At 41.5% G+C, this 22,121-nt stretch overlaps 5 protein-coding genes across 9 annotated transcripts; 3 read left to right on the top strand and 2 right to left on the bottom strand.

Moving 5' to 3' along the window:
- Positions 1-407: 407 nt before the first annotated feature.
- Positions 408-6,150, top strand: nmt2 (N-myristoyltransferase 2). The gene is made up of 12 exons (XM_088386814.1): positions 408-629; positions 982-1,099; positions 1,629-1,770; positions 2,178-2,296; positions 2,377-2,468; positions 2,544-2,660; positions 2,729-2,899; positions 2,962-3,070; positions 3,143-3,313; positions 3,788-3,955; positions 4,075-4,212; positions 4,290-6,150. Exons 1-12 carry the CDS (start codon positions 517-519, stop codon positions 4,308-4,310), a joined length of 1,479 nt encoding a protein of 492 aa, XP_088242940.1. The 5' UTR covers positions 408-516; the 3' UTR covers positions 4,311-6,150.
- rpp38 (ribonuclease P/MRP 38 subunit) lies at positions 5,978-7,480 on the bottom strand. The gene is made up of 2 exons (XM_088386826.1): positions 7,353-7,480; positions 5,978-7,059 (listed from the first exon to the last, which is right to left on the bottom strand). The coding sequence occupies exon 2, from the start codon at positions 7,049-7,051 to the stop codon at positions 6,281-6,283; it is 771 nt and encodes a 256-aa protein (XP_088242952.1). The 5' UTR covers positions 7,052-7,059; positions 7,353-7,480; the 3' UTR covers positions 5,978-6,280.
- Positions 7,481-7,868: 388 nt separating this feature from the next.
- On the top strand, positions 7,869-9,338 carry acbd7 (acyl-CoA binding domain containing 7). Its single transcript, XM_088386827.1, has 4 exons — positions 7,869-8,051; positions 8,572-8,689; positions 8,836-8,898; positions 8,968-9,338. Exons 1-4 carry the CDS (start codon positions 8,040-8,042, stop codon positions 9,036-9,038), a joined length of 264 nt encoding a protein of 87 aa, XP_088242953.1. The 5' UTR covers positions 7,869-8,039; the 3' UTR covers positions 9,039-9,338.
- Positions 9,339-9,755: 417 nt separating this feature from the next.
- crot (carnitine O-octanoyltransferase) lies at positions 9,756-19,428 on the top strand. Of its 5 annotated transcripts, none has more exons than XR_015860800.1 (21): positions 9,756-9,883; positions 10,302-10,432; positions 10,545-10,669; positions 10,743-10,924; positions 10,994-11,118; positions 11,180-11,288; positions 11,367-11,460; positions 11,796-11,921; positions 11,992-12,093; positions 12,159-12,242; positions 12,339-12,446; positions 12,586-12,716; positions 12,802-12,925; positions 12,983-13,061; positions 13,123-13,216; positions 13,275-13,394; positions 13,495-13,746; positions 15,093-15,180; positions 15,629-15,815; positions 15,902-16,007; positions 16,897-19,428. XR_015860800.1 is itself a non-coding variant. In XM_088386808.1 (17 exons), the coding sequence occupies exons 2-17, from the start codon at positions 10,324-10,326 to the stop codon at positions 13,613-13,615; spliced, it is 1,833 nt and encodes a 610-aa protein (XP_088242934.1). In that variant the 5' UTR covers positions 9,756-9,883; positions 10,302-10,323; the 3' UTR covers positions 13,616-14,316. The 5 variants fall into 5 exon arrangements, 1 of the variants encoding a protein (XP_088242934.1); XR_015860799.1 differs by having other exon boundaries at positions 16,679-19,428; XR_015860802.1 differs by lacking the exon at positions 16,897-19,428 and having other exon boundaries at positions 9,789-9,883; positions 10,276-10,432; positions 15,902-16,568.
- On the bottom strand, positions 14,084-21,864 carry LOC148391851 (ATP-dependent translocase ABCB1-like). The gene is made up of 28 exons (XM_088386798.1): positions 21,756-21,864; positions 20,932-21,032; positions 20,765-20,840; positions 20,522-20,684; positions 20,422-20,458; positions 20,164-20,355; positions 19,887-20,058; positions 19,701-19,825; positions 19,465-19,636; positions 19,285-19,398; positions 19,112-19,222; positions 18,914-19,039; positions 18,647-18,850; positions 18,413-18,583; positions 18,181-18,342; positions 17,943-18,119; positions 17,724-17,870; positions 17,501-17,605; positions 17,349-17,426; positions 17,137-17,220; positions 16,859-17,062; positions 16,700-16,800; positions 16,405-16,545; positions 16,151-16,307; positions 15,877-16,074; positions 15,535-15,741; positions 15,310-15,456; positions 14,084-15,240 (listed from the first exon to the last, which is right to left on the bottom strand). Exons 2-28 carry the CDS (start codon positions 20,991-20,993, stop codon positions 15,034-15,036), a joined length of 3,840 nt encoding a protein of 1,279 aa, XP_088242924.1. The 5' UTR covers positions 20,994-21,032; positions 21,756-21,864; the 3' UTR covers positions 14,084-15,033.
- Between the last annotated feature and the right edge of the window lie 257 nt (positions 21,865-22,121).

Below are 22,121 nucleotides of genomic sequence, written 5' to 3'. Positions count from 1 at the left end.
TTTGTGTCTGGGATTTTATGAGCCAGCTATTTGTAAGTCTTTGGATATTCATTAAAAAGACTGACATTTGGACAATAACAGTGGGACGATAAGATTTTAACATTTTTAAAATTGCCGTCAGGGTATTTAATTTGATTAGGTGTGCAGTTTAAGTGGATAATGAAACTAGCCAAGCATTTGTAATTCTGCACACCTCTTAAAATGTTTAAAATGACGCCTGTTCTTTTTTGTTGTTGTCTTATAATAATTAATGTATTTTAGAGTTTATACCAACGTGAAATAATCCATTAGAATGAGCCAAGGGTACCTAATATTGCGACCTGCCCGCATGAAGCAACGGACGTCACAGATTTTTTGTTTTTTGTACTACTGCCGTTTGACTTCAAGGTGGCGCTGTTTCCCCACTCGTCGATTTTCTTTTGTTTTTCCGGTGAGTAGCCGCTAGCCGGGATCTCTAGCAGACAGCGCTCCGGCAGTTTTTTCCACATTTTTTTCTTTTTTTTTTTTAACATCTTAATGATGGCGGAGGACAGTGAGTCCGCCGCTAGCCAGCAGAGCTTGGAGCTAGACGACCAGGATACTTGCGGGATAGACGGCGATAACGAGGAGGAGAACGAGAACGCGCAAGGGTGCGGACGGCCTGTCGTACATCACACAGTTTATACGCGTGTGTATGTTTGGATGTGCTCGGTGGCTAACGCAGTTAGCCGATACAAACAAAACCACACTCTACCTTTTTAATTAGCAACGTTGCTAAAGCTTGTGCTTTAATACAGTCACGACGCCGCTCATTTTAAATACTTTATTATTCACGACCCAAAATGTTGTCTTGACTTTAGTGGAAGGATGTCAGGCAAACCGTTAGCGAGCTAGCGCAGCTGTCATTCGTTGCTATGGCAGCTAACGTTAGCCTGCTGCCTCCTTGCCAACCTCAGTGTGTTACTATTTCCTTAAAATGTGATTTTATCCGCGTGTCTGCAGGAGTCCCGGTGGGGAATTGGGAGCCAAGAGAAAAAAGAAGAAGCAGAAGAGGAAGAAAGAAAAGCCAAGCTCTGGAGGAGCCAAGTCGGACTCTGCCTCTGACTCACAGGAGATCAGGGTGAGTGGTCCATCCATGCAGGATCGAGACCATTTTAAATAATCTTAAATATCTCTACGTTCTCCAAAGTTCTCATGCATAAACAGGAGTATCTTAAATAAGGCATAAGATGAAATTACTTTTTTATTGTTTTTTATTCCTCATTGTGTGCTCTACACCTTAACTAAAAGCACTCAAATAGGTTCAGAAGCATAAGAGACACTTAAAGTCTGTTCACGAAATGTTGGTCAATGACAAACCCTAGCTGAGTCAACAAAAACAGGAAGTACAGTCCCACCAAAAATACTATTAATAGCATTATAATATGTTTAGTCATCTACATGTTTGTTATCTCCAACTTCACTCACACTTACTAGGCAGAAATACTTGAAGACAACCTGAATCTGTCATGGTCCTCCTCGCATTCTTCTCTGACCACCATGATTCTCTCAGAATTATTGTTATGATGTTGGCCCAAATACTTTTTCTTGACATGTGCTGATATCACCGCAGATTTGATTTGAACTCTCAATCTATTGTCACTCTCCAGAATCCTGGCTTGCCCATCCAGAAGCTGCAGGACATCCAAAGAGCTATGGAGCTGCTGTCCTGTCAAGGCCCAGCGAAGAGCATTGATGAGGCAGCCAAGCACAAGTACCAGTTCTGGGACACACAGCCGGTGCCCAAGTTAAGTAAGTTCACAATGATCTCACTACATTAACGACTTGAAAATGGAGTAGGAGGCAACAATTGGGCCTTCAACCAACATATAATATGATGTTTCTTCAAACAGGTTTTATCATAGTGACTTTTTGAGTACAAAATAACTGAGTGAGCTTGAAAGTCAAGCTGCATCATCTTTTCCCTCTTAGCGCCCTCTACTGGTTTTATCTTGACACTGCTGCTCTATGCCAAAAACCTAATCCAGCAATTACAAGTAGCGGCGTGGGTGAGCTCCCAAGTAATGTGGTTTCCATGACGACAAGACAAATATATTGGTGTTTTGCACCAGGAGCTATAATTCAAACTGGATTATAAAACTTGGCAATACCAAGCGAGCTGTGTCACAGATTTAACACGAGTTGTGCTGTGCGTGCAGATGAGGTGGTGACGAGTCATGGCCCCATCGAGGCCGACAAAGAAAATATCCGACAGGAGCCATATTCCTTACCTCAAGGTTTCATGTGGGACACTCTGGATCTCAGCAATGCAGATGTTGTGAGTAGAGCTGATGTCGAAAGTACAAAAGTGGCCTTGTTAGCAGGCCGTGACATCATGGTGGTGTTTTTGTTTTTCAGCTGAAGGAGCTCTACACGTTATTAAACGAGAACTACGTGGAGGATGACGAAAACATGTTCAGATTCGATTACTCGCCAAAATTCCTCAAATGGTAAGTCCATGGGTTGGAATTAGAAAAAGGCAAAATCATTTTTAATAAGCATGGAATTGTGTTCTTCCTCCTCAGGGCTTTACGCCCGCCTGGTTGGTTACCTCAGTGGCATTGCGGAGTGAGAGTCACCTCGAATAAGAAGCTTGTCGGCTTCATCAGTGCCATCCCGGCAGATATCCGCATTTATGACACGTGAGTTTTCATCGTACCCACCGGCGGCGATATTGGAAATCCTCCGATGCTCAAACGTGCATCTCTAGGTTGAAGAGGATGGTGGAAATCAACTTCCTGTGTGTCCATAAGAAGCTACGTTCAAAGCGTGTGGCGCCGGTGCTCATCAGAGAGATCACGCGGCGGGTCAACCTGGAAGGAATTTTCCAGGCGGTGTACACGGCAGGCGTCGTGCTGCCTAAACCAGTTTCCACGTGCAGGTGAGCTTTCACACCCTCGGACGAGCCCGAAATAGTTTTTCATTTGTTGTGTGCATGTGCAGGTATTGGCATCGTTCTTTGAACCCCAGAAAGCTCGTGGAAGTCAAGTTCTCCCACCTGAGCAGAAACATGACCCTGCAAAGAACCATGAAACTCTACAGACTACCAGATGTAAAGGCAGCGTCTCTTATTTCAAGGCGTGTCCCCCTTCGGGTACTTGCTCATTGTCTCTTCCCGCCGCAGAACACCAAGACAGCAGGACTGCGGCCGATGGAGCGGCGCGACATCCGGCAGGTGACCGACCTGCTGCAGAAGTACCTTCGACGCTTCCAGCTGGCGCCGTCCATGAGCGAGGAGGAGGTGGCTCACTGGCTCCTCCCGCAGGAAAACATCATCGACACATACGTCGTCGAGGTACCGCTGCGACGCGCTCGCCTGTGGAAAAGAGAATTTACGATGGGTGTCTAAAGTCTACACACCCCTGTTTTGAAGAGGGTGTGCACACTTATGCAACCACATTATTACTCCCCCCAAAAAAATTGTGGAATGATTCAATGCTATCTTATATTTATTTCACCAAAACCCGGAATTTGAAGAGAGTTTTTATACCCGCTGTAACAATATCCAACTTTAGCTCCATGTGCTAATTATTTATTCAGCATTTTTAGTAACATGTACGCTGGCTTCTATGAGGACAAAGGGCGCACTTGTACACGGACTTAAGCAGGAAGCATATCGAGTAAATGCTCAGACAGCTTTACGATAAAGCCGTTTGAGTTCATTCATAATTCAACGCTCTAACAGGATATTATATGCACCTTAAGACGGTTAGCGATGATATCGACGACTTTGTCCGCCATCTTGAAAACCTGCTGCGGTGTCCCGCAGGGTGCCGGTGGCGTCTTGACCGACTTTGCTAGTTTCTACACTCTACCCTCCACGGTGATGCATCACCCCCTACATCGGAGCTTGAAGGCCGCATACTCCTTTTACAATGTTCACACGCAAACGCCGCTACTGGACTTAATGAATGACGCTCTGATCCTCGCCAAACTGGTAAATCTCAAATGAATGAAAAAGCAGCTCGGCTAATGCCGCTGCGCTCCAATAAGCAAATGAAAATGATCACAGACACAAGGTTTGATTATTTTTTTTTCTTCTCCTCCCCGCAACAGAAAGGCTTCGACGTGTTCAACGCCTTGGATCTAATGGAGAATAAAGTTTTTCTGGAAAAGCTCAAGTTTGGTATAGGAGATGGAAATCTGCAGTATTACCTCTACAACTGGAAATGTCCCTCTATGGACGCTGATAAGGTCAGTAAACAGGATTTGATTTTCAACTTTTAAACCCCAAATTGAATCTAAGCAAAAAAAATTCAATTCTGTTTCAGGTCGGCCTGGTCCTTCAGTAGCCTCGTCCGTGCCTTCACGGCAGCTACTCACACAAACAAGGACATGAGGTCTGGCAATTTCATTCAGATCACTTTATTCTGGGAAGATTTTTCGGTTTTCCTCCCCGGCGCATTTTTTCAGCTCATTCGGCGGTGGGAAAAAAAAAAAAAACCCGGAATTCTCAACATTCTGAATGTGAACGTCATGTTATGCCTGAGACGTACGCTCACATTGGAAACAAACCAGTGTGGCATGCACGGAGATCACCGGCATGCCCTCATGTGACAACGAATAAGCAAATATTGTCTTTTTTTTGGGGGGGGGGGGGGTATGTTGTCCCTCAGTATATTGCACCTCACCAATAGAGGGCTGTTCCTGCAGTTCATATCATTCCTCTGCTGGGTACTTTATTTTGCGCGTGGTCCATACACACTGTCATAAAGCCAACTGGTGCATTGACTTTTTTTTTTTTTTTTCAATGAAGTATCAAGTTACCTGTACAGCATGATGCCATGCACTCAGTTTAGGTATTATTTTCTTTTTTTTTTTTGTAATGAAGAATGTATTACATCAATGAAGCACAATGTTTCAGTTTTGAAAAGGTGCTCAACTGCTTTGGTATTGGGAATTGTCAAAGTGAGCTGCTACCATGTTACAAGGCCGCTGGGGTTTAAATAGCCGAGGCTCACGAGAACATTCAGAAGGAGAAATAAATAAATGCTCAGAACGCGCACGACTCACAAAAAGTTTGGGATATTGAGTGGTCAAATTTATAAATGAGTTAAATGTGCGGAGTGTACAAAAATAATCTTTTAGGATCTCCCTCGGAGAGGGAAAAGAAAAAAATTCAAACCGATACTTCATTTCAACCCTGATCAGCATGTGGGCGATTAAATCCACAAAAACGAAAAGGTCATAAGTGACAGAAGGCGTAGAGAGAGAACCAATGGTCAACAAAACAGCAAATTCTCGTCTTCCTGTTGAGTCTTACGAAGAAAAGAGCATTTAGTTGTTCCATCACAGAATAAGCTGCTTGAAAGCATTTCTTGTTTTCCTTTTGTCATTTCATATGTAAAAAAAAAAAAAAGTGTTGTTAATCAACTTCCCTATCCGATGATGATTCCTTCCAGAGAAAATTATTTGTGTTGTGCCGGGATAATGAGGCGACATATATTTGATATTTTGGGGGGGTTCCCATGTTTTTGATGTCTTCACCCCTGTACATTTTATCAGCTTTCTACTCATACCATGTCTGAGACAAATCTACTGTATTTTTTATTTTTTTTCTAGTTGTAGTCATCCAGGAAATTGCATGGGGGAAATCCCCATTTTATGATTGGCCTTGTGACAGTTTTCCTTCCTGTAGGGCAATCGGAGAACTGCTATGATTTGCTTGCTCTTGCTGTTTATGTTAAAGTGAGCTTCCTCTGTTGTTCCAGTCTCAATTTCGAGATGTTCTTTTTGCGTAATTAAAACCTTGAGTTACATACGGCTAAACGTTTTCCACAGACGGACGCTAATTGTGTCCCCCGTCAAAAGTGTGAATGTTGCGCATGTTGCTGCAGTGATTGTCGTATTGTTACTGACCACGCCCTTTCACAACTCCGGCCCTGAGAAACCTGCCTTATTTTAAATATTTTGCCCCCCCCCCCATGGAGTTTGACATTACGGCGTACACAAACACAGCTTTATCAAAGTGAAGAACAATAATTTTATTCAAATCCATTATGAGCTGTGAAAAAGGCTAACAGAACTTGTACCAGCATCATTGTAGACTACATCATGCAAATCATCTGTTTCAACAAACACCGCCTATACCAGCATGGATATTTGAATAAATTCACATGACAAAATTAACAAGGCTTAGACTTTTTCCATGTTATGCTTTTTGGGGAAAAAACTATGTTGATTTTTTTTGGGAGATATCAGGAGTAATTACATCTCAATTGTTATATATAGATTTAATGTAGACAGCGTGATGAAATGAATTTCACTTGGCTTGCATATTTTTCCACTTTCTTTTGATCTTGCCTTTTCTGGCCATTATTCTTTTCACTTGGAAAGGCTCCAGTTTCCTTTTCTGGCCCGCCCTCTGTTCATCTTTCTTTTTTGTTGTGTCATTGTGCTGCAATTTGATACCAGGTGCTGTACTTTGTAGCCAAGGAACATCCAGCGAGGGCACCTTGGGTATGATGGCTTCCACTGCGTCAGCGAACGCCTCTGCTTTTTTGCTGCCAGCGAGGTTCCTGAACCCCAATGCGAGGACGCTCTTGAGGCCCAGTGGCTCGGCCATGCTCTCGCTCAACCGCGGAACCTGGCAGGCGGGGACGCCTCTGCTGGCACTCAGCGCTATCAGGTGGCTGGTCATGTGCTTGGGTTTGACAGACTTGCACACCAGAACCAGCTTGAGTTGGTTCCTCTCCAGAGCTTTGGTGACCTCGTTGATGCCCAGGGCAAGTTGTCGCCTTACGGTCACATCTGTCCAGCCACCTTTGGGCGAATCCACCATTTTATTTGTGTCCATATCTGTAGATGAGGTATCCGGACCTCTTTTTCTTTTCCTCCATGGCCGAAACACATTCACTTCCTTCTTCTCAAGCCCCAAGGAAATAAGTTTGTCTTTCAAGGTTGTCAGGATGAAATGCATGTCATTTTGTGGAAGTGGGCTCCAGTTGAGCGGAAACGGGGTTGTGAACACCGTTTTGAGCCGGATGGGCTTTTTGCTCGCCTTTTGTCCACCACTTTTCTTTGGAGTTTCCATTTATGTCACTAGAATAAAAAAAATGAAGAGAAAGAATTAGTCACGTCTCCTGAAACTAAAATCAGCACTGAGCAGTACAAATGAAGAAATCTTGTTTTAAGAAAAGGAAAAAATATTGTATGGAGGAAAGTAAAGTTAAAAATGGGAAGGTAGAAACTATAAAAATGCCTGGAAAATTTGTTTTTGAAAAATATACACACCAAAATACCTACTCTTGCCCATCCTGCACAAGAACATTCAAGTGTTACGTCGACAACGACAACCGAAAACCCAAAAATCAAAAATAATATCAGTATTTTACCTGAATCTCGCCGCACAAAAGTGTACAATTCCTCTTTATATTTCCAATTCAAATGATTGTGAATTGGAACATCCTTCTTTCAAAACACATGCGCTAACAACAGAGCGCAGCCATCTTGTTTAAAAAAAGGACACAACTTTATTTAAAAGGAAATATTGAACAATGCCTACGTTCGTTAAAGAGACAGTACAGTGAACGGTACGAGCAAAATGACTTTAAATAAAATAAATCACTAACGAATATTTTATTACATGCTTCCAAAACTATTGCCTTTCCGTGTGTTGCAATTTTATTTTGAGAAATTACATGCATTTGTCAGTTAATTTGGAAACACAGAGAATGTGTTCTCTCAGTCCTTCCATTATATTTGCCGTTATTGTTTCATTTTATAAAACGTTTTCCTAAATTGATTTTAAAACACACACAAAAAATCTTTTTTGTACTACCCCGCAATTTTGCGTGTTTCTAGGGATACGCGAGTGAACCGTTGTATTATGTACGCATGCGCACACGTCCAGTCCCGCCCCCTTCTTCAACCCTCGTCCGATCGACATTCTGCCATCGAACCGTTGTTTTTTGCGGCGTCACCCATCAGACGACCAAGCCCCTCTTAAAATAAGGACAACAGGCCTTGAACTGCGCATTTAAAATAACCAAATCGGAGCCCCTGCAAAACCTTCATCAAAAATGACTTCAGTGGTAATATCTTCATGCTTCTTCTTGACCTTTGATAATCGCTTTCATCATCCATGTCGATTTTGACCACATGCTCACACGTTGTCTATCTTCACTGACGTGCTCACTTTCTTTCATGTTTTAAGAACATACTACTGGATGGAACCACCATTCTACTGTAAACGTTTTACCCGTCCGTTCTGACCAATGTGGTGCAAGGTTGGAGAAAGAACATTTAATATGCGAAGATATCAGGGGTTCCCAAACTTTGGCTTGGGGCTTAACTGGGTTCTTATTGACCCATTTGATCTTGCAAAAGTTTGGGGAACTTCACACGTTTGGAATTGTCTGTCCAGCTTAGTTCCTTTGTGGAGTAGAAGTAGGAACAAAAGCACCAGTCTTCCATAAAAGCCTATTGTTTAGCCCCTTGTGCTGTTCTAATAGGTTACCAAGTTCACGTACGGTACTAAATGTGCTCATTACTTTGCCCAGAGTTGTTAGCGGTTAATAATCAATCAGGGTGTCTCTCTGTTATCACCTGCAGGCAGAGTTTGAGAAGGCGGCGGAAGATGTGAAGATTTTGAAGACGAGGCCGTCGGACCAGGAGTTGCTTGACCTCTATGGACTGTATAAGCAGTCAACTGTCGGAGACATCAATACAGGTATGACATCTGTAATTTATCATGCCATTTCCATCATCACGGTTTTGTGAAATAAAACGGAGTATGGCAACCCCACTAAAAAAATTCTAGCTACGGCCCTGCATTCATTACTTTTTACCAACACGTTGCGATTTCACGTTTTCCAGATAGGCCGGGGATGTTGGACTTGAAAGGGAAAGCCAAGTGGGATGCATGGAACTCCAGGAAAGGTAAATCAAAATATTTCATCACAACTTTGTTTTTTTTAACCTATCTTTTATATTCCTTTATTCTCTCAGGAATGACCAAGGATGCCGCCATGTCTGCCTACGTCGCACTCGCGAAAGAACTCATCAGCAAACTGGGTTAATAGAAGGGAATGTTGGCATGCTGTACTAAAGGGCTAAACAAGACTCCTATCATGAAGTAAACTCATAACAATAATGCAAATGTTTAAACGGTTCTTTTTTTTAATGGCTTCAAAGTCGAGTTGAGTCAAAAGTCTTTAATGTGAATGTGTAGGATACCAATTTATGTTTCCTTATGTGTGATAACCTGCTAACGTACAGTATCTCAATGGTTAATCCAACTTTTAATAATTAGAACAGAATGGCTGAAATATCTTGATATAAATGTTCACACTTAAAAATAAAACTTATGCACTGTCTTACGCATTTGTTGGTCATTTTTTGTTGAATTTGTAATACTAGTATATATTAGTTACTGCCCTACATGTTTTTTTTGTTTGGGTGGAATTAAAATTCTACATATTATATATAATAGATTTTTTGAATCAGAAATAGTCTAAATTATTTAAGCATATATGCATTTACATTTACAACCCCACTGTTGAACTGCCAACGTGATTTTATTCAGATAATATATATTAAATAACACTCCGTAACGCTAAAAAAATGCAATAATAGTAATAATAATAATACAAATAGAATGTGCTTTTTTTTTCGTTCCAAATATGACTTTTAAAGGATTATTTTGTATGAAATGAATAAATCTGGAATGAGCAGCATTGTCCCCATCTCGCCTGGCTGCACTCGGTGCTTTGTGGAATGTAGGTCAAGTGCCACAGAGCTGCGCATGCGCAAAATTCCCTTCCGGGCTGGTCGTGGGGTACTCGGTTAAAGGTGACTAGCGGGAATACTCAATACTAATCCAAACTCACGACGCAAGTAATTTTGTTTTTCGAGGAGCCTGGAGGTAAGTTGATTTTTACATTTTACATACGAAGCACCGTGAGTGATACAAATGAAAATCATGGAAACAAGTTGTAGAAGTCAAACAGTCAGCTAGTTTGACTAGTTCAACTCTTACATTTTGTATATAATAATGTAAATGCACTTTTACTGTCGACGTGTCTTTTGGAAGTTAGCCAATGACTAAATAATATAAACGTAAGCGTGGACTTCATATTAAATTGTATGCACTTACAAATTATATCTCTCTATATTTCCACCGACTACTCCATAAATTATTCATCATTATATGTTATATTATCATATTAGTCAATTCCTGTGTTCAATATTTCTATTCTTCTATCCATCTTTGTTTCTTTCTGCCTTTTTACTTTCTTTCCATCATGTGGTCCAAAGTGTTTGCCCATGTGTACCTTTTGCAGATTGAATAATAATTAAAAAAAAATGGCTAATCAGTTGCCAGAGCATGAGAGGACCTTCCAGTACCAAAACAGTTTGCCTGCATTACCTGTCCCGACACTAGAGGGCAGCCTCTCCAAGTATTTAGATGCAGGTACTTTATTTGTTTTATACCTCCTTGCTTTTGGAATTATGTAGCTTCAAGTTAAATCTGCATGCATTGTCTTGAAAAATCCGCCCTGAATTTTCCTTTTGTCTGCCATCAGTGCGTCCATTTGCATCCGACCAGGAATTTAAAGCCACAGTAGATATTGTACGGACATTCCAAGAAGGTATTGGCAAGGAGCTGCATCACAAACTCCTCCAGAGAGCCGAGACCAGGAGGAACTGGGTTGGTTGCATTTTCGTAAATGATGCTACAAAACTTTTAATGCTGAACTTGGAATTTATTTGAATTCTTCCAGCTGGAAGAGTGGTGGTTAGACGCCGCATACCTGGAAGTACGCATCCCATCTCAGCTTCACGTGAACTTCGCTGGTCCTGGTCCCTATCTCGAGCACTGCTGGCCCCCCGCCGAAGGAACTCAACTCGAGAGGGCCAGTGTTAACGTTTGGCACACGCTACAGTATTGGGATCTCATTTACAAGTAGGATACACATGCAAAAAAGTTAGTTTATGAAATTATGCTAAACGTTGGCGGTGTGTGGGACTTTAGGGAGAAGATGCCCCCTCATAAAGCTGGTAAGATGGCGTTGGATATGGACCAATTTAGAATGCTCTTCTGTACTTGCAAAGTACCTGGCGTTAAGAAGGACACCATCCATAATTATTTCAGAACAGGTACGGTGTGTCCCAATTTTTTATTTTTTTATGAGGATTTTAATCGTTGTTTGTGTCACAGAGCGAGAGGGCCATTGCCCGTCCCACCTGGTTGTGATGTGTCGTGGACGGATTTTCACTTTTGATGCACTTTGTAATGGTGAAATGCTCACACCACCAGAACTCTTCAGGTAATAGCTTCTCCCAAAAATAATTTAGATAATAATTCAGAGAACCAAAATTTGAATTGTTTGGATTCTCTCGGGCAGGCAGCTGAGCTATGTGAAAGAGTCCTGCGTGGGACGGCCAGATGGTGATGGTGTTGCTGCCCTGACCTCCGATGAAAGGACTCGATGGGCAAAGGTTTGGAGACTCACGGGTCATATATAAAAAAAGCGATAAAAGTAGATCCATAATAATAATAAACTTGCTTTTGATTAATACCCTATTAACATAATACACTTTTTTTCCATTTTCTGGTGATGCAATAAGGTTTAGTGGTGTGCGTCATACTGCCACCTAGAGTTTGGGAGTAGAATTGCACATGTTCTTTTACATATGCATTAAGATGGACTTTTTTATAACATGTACTCTTCAAACATGGCTTTATATGATGTGCGGGTGTACCTAATGAAGTGTCCAGGTTATTTTGTCATCACTGAGTGTGAATTTAAGACTTCACCAAATTGTTTCTGCAGGCCAGGGAGCATCTCATTAGTATTGATCCTCACAATGAAAGCATCCTGGAGACCATCCAGAGCAGCCTCTTCTTAATATCCCTCGACGACGCCATGCCATACTCTTCTGCAGAGAATTACACAAATGTACAGACTCCTTATTCCAAATATTTTTTCTTGTTTGATTTTATTGTTAAAAAAATGATTCTGAATGCAGATTGCATTGGAAGCACTTACAGGAGACCCCACTATTCGTTGGGGAGACAAATCCTACAACTCCCTGGTGTTCGCCGACGGTACTTTTGGATCCAATTGTGATGTGAGTATTTACATTTAAGAAGCCAAGACGAACAGATCAAGAAAATAATTTTGGTTCTTTGGCAGCATGCACCGTATGATGCAATGGTCATGGTGTCCATGTGTTGGTATGTTGACCAGCAGCTTAAAGCTACAGAAGGCAAGTGGAAGGTAGGACTTTTTTATTGAAATGCAAATACATCAAAGTAGCTTTTATTGCTTATGACAACAGTTTTTTTTTTTTTTTAAACGTGTGACCGCCTTCAGGGGTCAGACAGAGTTCGACCCATGCCTTTACCCGAGGAGCTCGTTTTTACCGTGGATCAAAAAGTTCTGGATGACATTAGCCACGCTAAACGGCAATATGTAGAGAAGGTGAGTCAGTAGATGGTAATTAGTGGTGGCAATTGGAGCGGAATAATTACGTCTGGTATTTTAAAGCATAGGTAGTAGTCAGAATTGAATTTTTCTGTTTTGTTTCACCGCTCATGTTTTGTTGACTCTGGCTTTCCAGGCGCAAGATCTCCAACTTGTGTGTCACGCCTTCACGGGTTTTGGGAAATCGGCAATCAAGAAGAAGAATCTCCACCCTGATACCTTCGTTCAGCTGGCCATGCAACTGAGCTACTACCGCCTGCACAAAATGTACTTTTTAATCAAAAGTATAGGAAATATATATATTTTTTTTATGAATTCAAATGTGGCCCTTGAGTATCACAAATTCCCTCAGGGCAGGGAGTTGCTATGAGACGGCAACAACTCGCCGGTTCTACCACGGCAGGACAGAAACCATGCGGCCCTCCACGAGCGAGGCACTCAGCTGGTGTCAAGCCATGACGGACCCCACATGCGAGGTGAGGAATTTCCGTGACCAGTTTACGTGACCTGCTAAATCAATATGATCCCATCAGATTCATGACAAGAGGAAAGCCATGCTGGAAGCCTTCAACAAACACAATAAGCTGATGGCAGAAGGTCAAGAGGGCAAAGGTTGGCGTCGAACACATTCTCTGGAATATCTTCTCTTGACTGACCGTCATGTTGTCATCAGGTTTTGACAGACATCTCCTTGGACTCTATCTCATCGCCAAGGAGGCGGGACTTCCCACTCCTGCCCTCTACACAGATCCCCTCTACTCAAAGAGGTAAAGCAGCTTTTAATTGAAAACATTTCAGCCAATGAGGTTTTTTTTGTTCTTGCAGTGGAGGTGGCGGGAACTTTGTGCTGTCCTCCAGTCTGGTGGGCTACACGTCAATCCTCGGTGTTGTGGCTCCTATGGTTCATCACGGCTACGGCTTCTTCTATCGAATCAACGACGACAGGTATCTTCACTGAACTTCTGTCTCTGTGCAGGGCCATAATTACTTCCCATGACCAGACTTGGAATTTCAGGTCAATGAGTTGAAATATACTCCTTTTCAGGATTGTGATCTCCGTCTCGGCATGGAAATCTTGCCGTCAGACAGATGCTACAACATTATTCAACAACTTCTCCAATTCCATGCATGAGATGTTCCACCTTGCCACCACTTCTCAGTTATAAATATTCGCTCGCACCAAGAGATAGAAGAGCATTCCGTTAGGTGCCTCCCGTCACGTCCACTCATCTGCTCTTCTTCTCCAATGCGACTAGTCAAGCGTTTGCTGCAAAGGATGCTTCTCTTATTTTTAAATGTAAGTCTGTGTTGAGTATTACTCTGTACTATTTTAGTTTTGAAGTCATATTTGAAACACTGAATGGCCACAAAAGGCCTCAAACATTAGCCAGGATGATCAATACCTTCACTTACTTAATTGTAAATGGGCATTTATCAGAGGTAAGCTGCTTATTACGAACTATGCCTTTTATTTGCACAATTAATTTTTGTAATGTTGCATAATTTTACTGATACAGTTAGATAGATTAGCACTACATGAGTGTAATTGATCAAACTGTTCTGAATGAATGATTTAATGATTTAAAACAATCTGCCTATTGTGTTATTGTAGTTCAAAACATCTCAGAGTGAAATACATTTCTGCATCAATACTTTATTCAAATTTGTACCAAAAATTATAATTATGATACATTGCCATTACTTGGCAGAGGTAATTACAAATACTGCAATACAAGATGTAGATTTATTCTTGCAACATTCCAGATCAGCAACAAAATTAAGAGCAATGTGAGGTAGATGTCTTGGCAACAGTGTGGCTGGTCTGATTAGATATGTCAGGACATTCAAGGACACAAAAAAAACAAAACTATTTTTTTAGTAGATTGCATTATGCAATTTTGACCTGGAATCTTGGCAGGCACCAGTCAAACCCTCGCTTCACTTCAGTCACATACGTCAGTCAAAATTGATCATATTTTAGTTGTCTATTATGCTATCTATGTTTGAGTGTTCTGTTTGTTTATTCCAGTTATCTTAATTTACAAAAAAAAAACTATTATGCAAGATACTATGCACCTGAGACCAAAATGAGGGGAAAATAGGTCACTAGCCATCTTCAGGTAAAAGTTACCCTTGTTGTGCTAGCATCAATTTATTAGTTTGTTAACTTTTATGTGTATAATTTTTGGTCTTAGTCAGAAAAAGACATATTGATAAGATATTAAAATGGTTAATAGTTAAGGCCATTTGATTCTCTTAAAATTGTAGCATTTTGTCCAAAATGTGTCCAATTTGAAATACTAAATTCACATTTGTTAAAAAACTAAAACAAAGCTAGAACTTTTTAGAATTAGTCATTAACTAAAACAAGACTCGTATAAAAATTTAAAACTTTTGCACAACATGATAAAAGATGGGATATGGTAATTTATGTAATGAGCAAAAGTGAGTTCAGTTTTTCCTACATGCGCCTGTGTCATTTAGTAGACACAAACAGTAGCGCACATTCAAACAGCTACTACCAATTGAAATTTAAGACCTATTAAAAAAAAAAAAAAAAACTATAAAGAGCATCTCAGTCAACTCAATCTCTCCCATGGCCCATCTGAGTGGTAACCAGCATGTGGTAAACTCCTTTTTTAGCCAGCAACTGCTGATGTGTCCCTTGTTCGACCACCACGCCTCCCTGAAAAACAGCGATGCGGTCCGCGTTTTGGATGGTGGACAGACGGTGAGCTACGACGATACACGTCCGACCCTGGCTGGCTTTGTCCAACGCTTCTTGCACCACCTTGCACAAATTGAGAGAAGTCAATTGGGATACACTTCATAATTGTAGATGAGAACCAAAAAGACGTACCTTCTCACTCTCGGTGTCCAGCGCAGACGTGGCTTCATCCAGAAGCAAGAGTTTAGGGTTACGGAGAATGGCTCGGGCGATGGCTATTCGTTGTTTCTGACCTCCTGACAGCTGGGTCCCCTTATCGCCTGCCTGAGTGTCATATTTCTGCTCGGGTAAACAAAGTCAAAGTCAGTGGAACGTGACCAAATCATTACCGAGGAGGTTTTCAAAATAACTTTTTACTTCTGGCAATTTTTCTATGAAGCTGTGAATGTTGGCTTTCTCCGCAGCGGCCTTAATCTCCTCCATGGTAACCGTACGACTGTTGTCTCCGTAGGCGATGTTTTCGGCTAAGCTGCAGTCAAACAGCACGGGCTCCTGGGACACGATCCCGACCTGAGATCTCAGCCAGTGGATGTTCAGATCTTTCACACTCTTGGAATCAAACATCTGGAAGATGAAAAATAATAACTCGTGACATCACTGAAGTCAAGAAAAGGAAAGTCGTTTGCATCAAATCCCAGGTAGGTCGGAATACCCTAAAAAAAAAAATCTAAATGAAGAAAGCTGCAATAGTCTTCTCACCACATTGCCTTGCTTGGTGTCATAGAACCTCTCCAGGAGCTGGATGGTGGTGCTTTTCCCACAGCCGCTGCTTCCCACCAGAGCTAGTGTCTCTCCCTTGCTCACCTTCAGATTCAGCCCTCGGAGGACAGGTACGTTGGGGCGTGACGGGTAGTGAAACCAAACACCCTCAAAGTACACGTTACCATCAAATGGGTCCTGGAGTGTGAAGGGAGGAGACAGAACTGTAAAAACAGCTTTGAGGCACATTGTTAGATGAGTTCCTGCCGCTTACCAACGACTGTCCCTCTTGTGATAGATTATCAATAGCAGGCTTTCTGTTCAGAAGCATCATGATGTGAGCAGCTGACATTTTGGCATTTGCGTAATTTGGAGTGAAGGAATTGGCTTCTCCGACGGCCATAGAACCGTACAGAATTGCCATAATCACTCTGCAAAAAAAATTGACTTATTAAATAAGTTGTACAGGTTATTTTGCAAATGTCATGAATGTGGCGTAAAATATTTTGAAGAAGAAATATTACTTACAGAAATACTCCCTCAACGTCCATTCGTCCTTGCTGAACAAGCCAAGCTCCAAACCAGAAACATATGGCATAAGTAAAGTAGATCATGGCTTGCGAGAAAGAGAAGGCAAAACCTTGGACGTGCGCCTTTTTCTGGGCATTTCTACACACACAGAATCGTCGAAAAAAAAAAATATTTATATTATATATTTTTAAAAATATATTATATATTTAAAGAAAATATATTTTTTTAAATATAATTTATATATAATTTTTTTTCAACCATTTATGAACAGGTGATGGAAGCACTCACACACCTAAATGGAACTTGCAGGTTCGTGTCAAACAAAGACTCAAACTTGGGTTCCCTGGTCAGGGATGCGACTGTCCGAATATTTTCGATGGCTTCTGTAACGATCTAAAGAAATGCACCGTGAAAAGAGGGCAAAATTACAAATCGCGCGGCAAGTACGCACCTGTCCGGCTTTTTCTAGCTCCTTCTTATCTTTAGCAGCTTGGCCGGCTAGCAGCTCCATCTCCACCGTTCCGGCCACTGCCAAGATCGGCACCAACACCAATACGAGCAAGGTCAGCTCCCAGCCGTACACAAAGGCAAGAATAACACCGGTGCCTAAATTGGCAATATTCTGCACCAATGTTGCCAGGCGTAATCCCGTAACCTGAGTAAAGGTCAAAGGTTTTGTAGGAACAGAATTTTCTGTGTAATGGCAAGATAGGGAAAATGAAAAATCACCCCTTGTACTTGAGCAGCATCTGAGGCCAGCCTGGTTGTGAGCGTTCCAACACTATTTTTGTGGTCGTCAAACCAGCCGAGGTCCTGGAATGCAAGTCCAAGTCACATTAAACCGAAGGAATATAGATTTTTTTTTCTTGACAGAGAAATAATAATAATCAGTAATCTACATACCAAAAAAAGAGCCTTCCAATATATTTTTTTTAACTTACCTGCCTCATCAAAGCCTTAAAAGCTGCAAGTCTCAATTTCAGCGTTAGGATCTCTCCAGATTTTCCAAAACAGTAACCCTGTGATAAGTGACAGATAAAAAAAAATATTGTCTAGAACTAATTTGTCTATGTGCGATTGTGCTTGTACATACCTGAAGAAACATGGTGAAAAAAATGACAATTCCAATCGTTGCAAACATAAGACAAAGAAATTCCGTTTTTTCTCTTATGATCTCTTGATCTTCCTCAGCCATCACCTGATCATTTGAAAGAGAAATCTGAAATCTTTATCCCACTCACTGCTAACCAAGTTACTTTGACGTCTATATCCATCAATGGCACTCCACGAGTCATTTCCCACAAATTCAAACCTACAGCAATGAACTTTGAGAGGATGACAGCAAACAAGGGATGTAATAATCCATTGATGGCAGCAAAGATGAGCCCCATCAAAATGTAAGGCCACTCCGGAAGGTTGAAACGAAGAATTTGGAATAACGACACCGAGGGAACGTTTCCATCCTGCAAAAAAGCAGGAAAAAAAAAATCCCTGAATCATGTCTTGCTTTAATTCTTTACAAAAAACAATCTTACCTCCTCGCTCTGGTTTTGGGCATCCAGCAAAGTTTCTTTCTCTTCTTTCATTCCCTCCAAACCAGAAGATGAATGCTTTTTGCTTTTCGGGGAAGATTCAGTAATCGTTTTGGTTATCGGACTCTTTTCATTCTGCTCATTATTCCACTGCTCATCCACTTTGGCTTTCTGGAAGGTCTAGAAATTATTCTGATATTAGATGAATAATAATATATATTTTTTTTAGGCCAGTCTTTACCTGCATAGTGACGAGCGTTTGATAGAGGCCATGTTTTTCCATCAGTTGGCTATGAGTCCCCAATTCTACAACGGCGCCATTTTGGAAACCGGCGATGATGTCAGCGTTTCTGATCGTTGAGAGGCGATGGGCCACAATTATGGTGGTGCGACCCAGTCTGGCCTGCGAAAAACATAATATCAATCTAAGAGTGTCAAAATAATCCACCATTTTGGATTCCAAATGATTGTACCTTGTCGAGAGCAGCTTGTACAATGGTCTCGCTTTCAACATCAAGAGCAGACGTGGCTTCGTCCAGCAGAAGGATTTTGGGGTTACGGACTAGTGCCCGGGCAATTGCGATCCTCTGCTTCTGTCCTCCACTCATCTGAGTCCCTCGGTCTCCAACCAGCGTGTCAAACTTCTGCTCAACAAAACAATCTCAGTCATTTTTTTCCCCGTGGAGATGTCACGAGTGCGTTCCTACATCGGGAAGATTCATGATGAAGTCGTAAGCGTTGGCCTCCTTGGCGGCTCGCTCAATCTCTTGCTCCGTCACGTCGGTTCGGCCGTATCGGATGTTCTCGGCTATGGTGGTGGCGAAAAGGACGGGCTCTTGGCTCACCACGCCAATCATCTTCCGCAAGTAGCGGATATTGAGGGAACGGATGTCATGGCCGTCGATAAATACCTGCAAAGAGGGAAAGTGGATTTTCAAATTGTTCAAGTTGAGAGTTTGGACTTGTGGACGTACAGATCCCTCTTGAGGATCGTAGAATCTTTGTAAGAGCTGGATGGTGGTGCTCTTCCCACACCCGCTGCTTCCAACTAAGGCCATGGTCTGTCCACTCGTCACACTCAAGGACATATTGTTCAATACCTGCAAATCATAACGTGTCAATCATGGAAACTTTGGAGATCTAGTCCAGTTTATCTCTCGATGACAGCTTACTTTGACTTCTGGCCTTGAAGGGTAGTTAAAATGGATGTTCTTGAATTCTATATTTCCTTGGATTGAATCAGGCTTGAAGCCGCTCTCCGAGTAGCTATCGATATTCGGTTTCTGTCGGGTAGGATATAATTTTCTATTACCTGCCACAAAACATTTATTGATTATCTGCTTACATTGTCGATGATGCTGTAAACATGGTGGGCAGCTCCTCGGGCACTGGAGAAGGACTGGATGTTTGGTGAGGTCTGCCCCAAAGCAATTGCTCCAAGAATCAAAGCAAATAAAACCTGAATGGAGAAATATTGTTAGCATTCAAATTAGATTGTGTTAATATTTTTTTAACGTGCGCTCACTGTGAGAATGGTTCCAGTCGTGTACTCCTTATTCCTCACAAGCATACTCCCGTACCAGAAAGCCAGCGCATAAGACAAGAAGATCATCATAAAAGTGAAACCCATCGCCGTGTTGGAACTTATTGCCTTCTTAATCCCCATGTTCTTAGCTTCCTCCAAGTTTCGCCGATACCTGATTAGCAAGGAATTATCGTTAATGACGTGCGCCATATGTGTTGAGACATCTTGCTGCTCACCTTTGGATCTCTCTCTGCTGACCACTGAAGGCAAAAACGGTTCGGATGGCAGAGAGCACCTCCTCGGCCACCGCACCTGCTTTAGCATAAGCAGCCTGTTCTTTCGCGGTGAATGATGTCACCACCTAAGAGGAGATATATCAACTTATCAAGAAGATGTTTTTATTGAGGGTTAGGGTTCCTTACCTTGCTGAAAATGGCAGCTGCCAGGCCCAGCAAGGGGCAGACGGCTAGGATGACCATCGCGAGCTTCCATCCTATGCTTAAGCCAACGATCAGAGAGGCGATGAAGGTGGAAAGCGACTGGATCAACATTCCTATTCTGTCTCCGATACCTTCTTGGATCTTATAGATGTCACTGTTGGGATAAATGGATGATCGTCATGAGAACTTTTTGAAGAAAAGGCTAATCTGTGCGTCCAAAACAATTTCAATATGTCAGCAAAATGTGGAATTGACTCACTCAATAAGTCGAGTATTGAGCGATGCCGTCTCGTTGACGTCAAACCAGCCGATGTCCTGTCGCATGATGCTGTGGAAGAAACACTTGCGGATGCGTTTGACCTGTCGCACAGCCGCCAAAGTAAAAAAGGCAACCTGCATGTAGGCGGCCACCAGCACCAAGAATCCTGTGATCATGAAGTACACGGAAAAGCTGGAAAAAAAAATCAAAGTGTCAAATGGGTCCCATTTTGAGTGTAAATTGAATTCTTGGTCTTACCCGCCCATGTCTTCCTGTAAGGTGTTGTTGGTGGAAACTGAAATTAGAAAAGATTATTACTTTGTCATGTTACTATTTGTTACTCTCGCTGTGAACTCACCGAGGTAGCGGGTATTGTTTTTAGACATTGCTGAAAAGTGTATAAATCTGTCAGCCATGTGCCCAAATACAACACACATGAGGGGGAACACCAGTCCATGGGCCACCGACATCACCGTCCCAAGTATGAGAAGTAGAACATCTACGCCATCTGCAAATCTGAACTGTGCTCGTGTAACCAAACGGAAATTGAGATTATTAGTATTACCAAAACAAAAAAAGAGGGCAGAGATTGACAACATACCAGTTCAATAGGGCCAACTGTGTCAATTTTCCCCTCATTTTCTTTTTTTCTTCGGCATTGTGCTTTACTGTGCTGACTTGAACAGAAATAGACATGTTAAAAATATTTGGTAGTAATATCTGCTTTAAAACCAACTGAAAATGTGTTAAATAGCTCCAAAATATTACCTTTGATGAATATCTGTTTTCTGATCGGGGATGTCCTTTCGCGACTTGTCTGGTTCATTCATGTCTGTGGTCTGTCAGAGGCTGACGGAGGGTCAATTAGTCTAGTTCAAAAGATTTTTAAAAAAATATTTCTGAAAATGAATCCTTGAGTATGGATTTAAAGACCACTGAAGGCAAATTTTGTGGGTCATCATTGAAAATGGTGTTATTCATAATTAATTATGAAGAAATAAAGTCCATCTATCAATTATAAAATTTGTAATTCTCCATTTGGCCAGTAGACGGCAGTGTAAGACATGATTCAGTAAGACATCTTCTTTCTGCGCATGCGTAAAACTCCAGACGGATTCAGATCTGCCATCTTTGTGTACACAAAAAATAACCTGTTTGTGGTTTAAAACGCCTACGTGATATACAAGTTTCTCCGTATTTCTGGAGTAAATAGTAAGTATGCCTAAATTAACAAACGAGTAAACGGAGAAGAAATACTTCCTGGAAAAACACAAAGCTTTTGCTGCCTTGCCTTCCTGCTTGGCACTCCGCCTACCTAAGTATGAAAACAAACTACTGTACAATGTTTACAATTATTTTAGTAAAAAATAAATAAAAGACCCGCTCAGGTAGCCTAGAAAAAACAACAACAGCCGCGTTTTGACTTATTATTTTAAACATATGTTAAACGTCATCTAAATGAATGCGCGAGCGAAGTTCATTTTTGTCAGTTCTCCCATGCAAGACGTCGGAACCTGCTGCACTATTCCACTGTCTTGGCAAATAACACCAAATAAACGTTTTATAATAATCAAAAAGTCATTTTTCCATACCTTGACGCCTCAGCTATGGCAATACTTGATCCACCGATCCAGCCGCCATCCGCTATGATACGCCCTGTTACTGGACTGGGTCTATTGCTTTTAGGGGCGGTACTACACTTATTGTGACATAATAATAACAATAATAATAACACATTCATTTGTCCGTACTTTTCCTTAAATATTTATTTTTCCGAAATTTAAATATCTGTACTATCTACTCCTATCCATGTAAAACGTCACTTTTTTTATATCACAAAATGTTATGTCCTCCAAAACTTTTTTTGTATCGATATGCTTTTATTCTACTGTGTACTTAATGAAAATGCAAGTGTGGTTAATCTCAGTTTAGATCAACTTTATAAAGCATTTAAAAAC

Source organism: Syngnathus floridae, chromosome 10, assembly GCF_059516105.1.
Source record: "Syngnathus floridae isolate MCC-2025c chromosome 10, RoL_Sflo_1.0, whole genome shotgun sequence".
Classification (NCBI taxonomy): domain Eukaryota; kingdom Metazoa; phylum Chordata; class Actinopteri; order Syngnathiformes; family Syngnathidae; genus Syngnathus; species Syngnathus floridae.
This window is presented reverse-complemented; position numbering and strand designations above follow the sequence as displayed.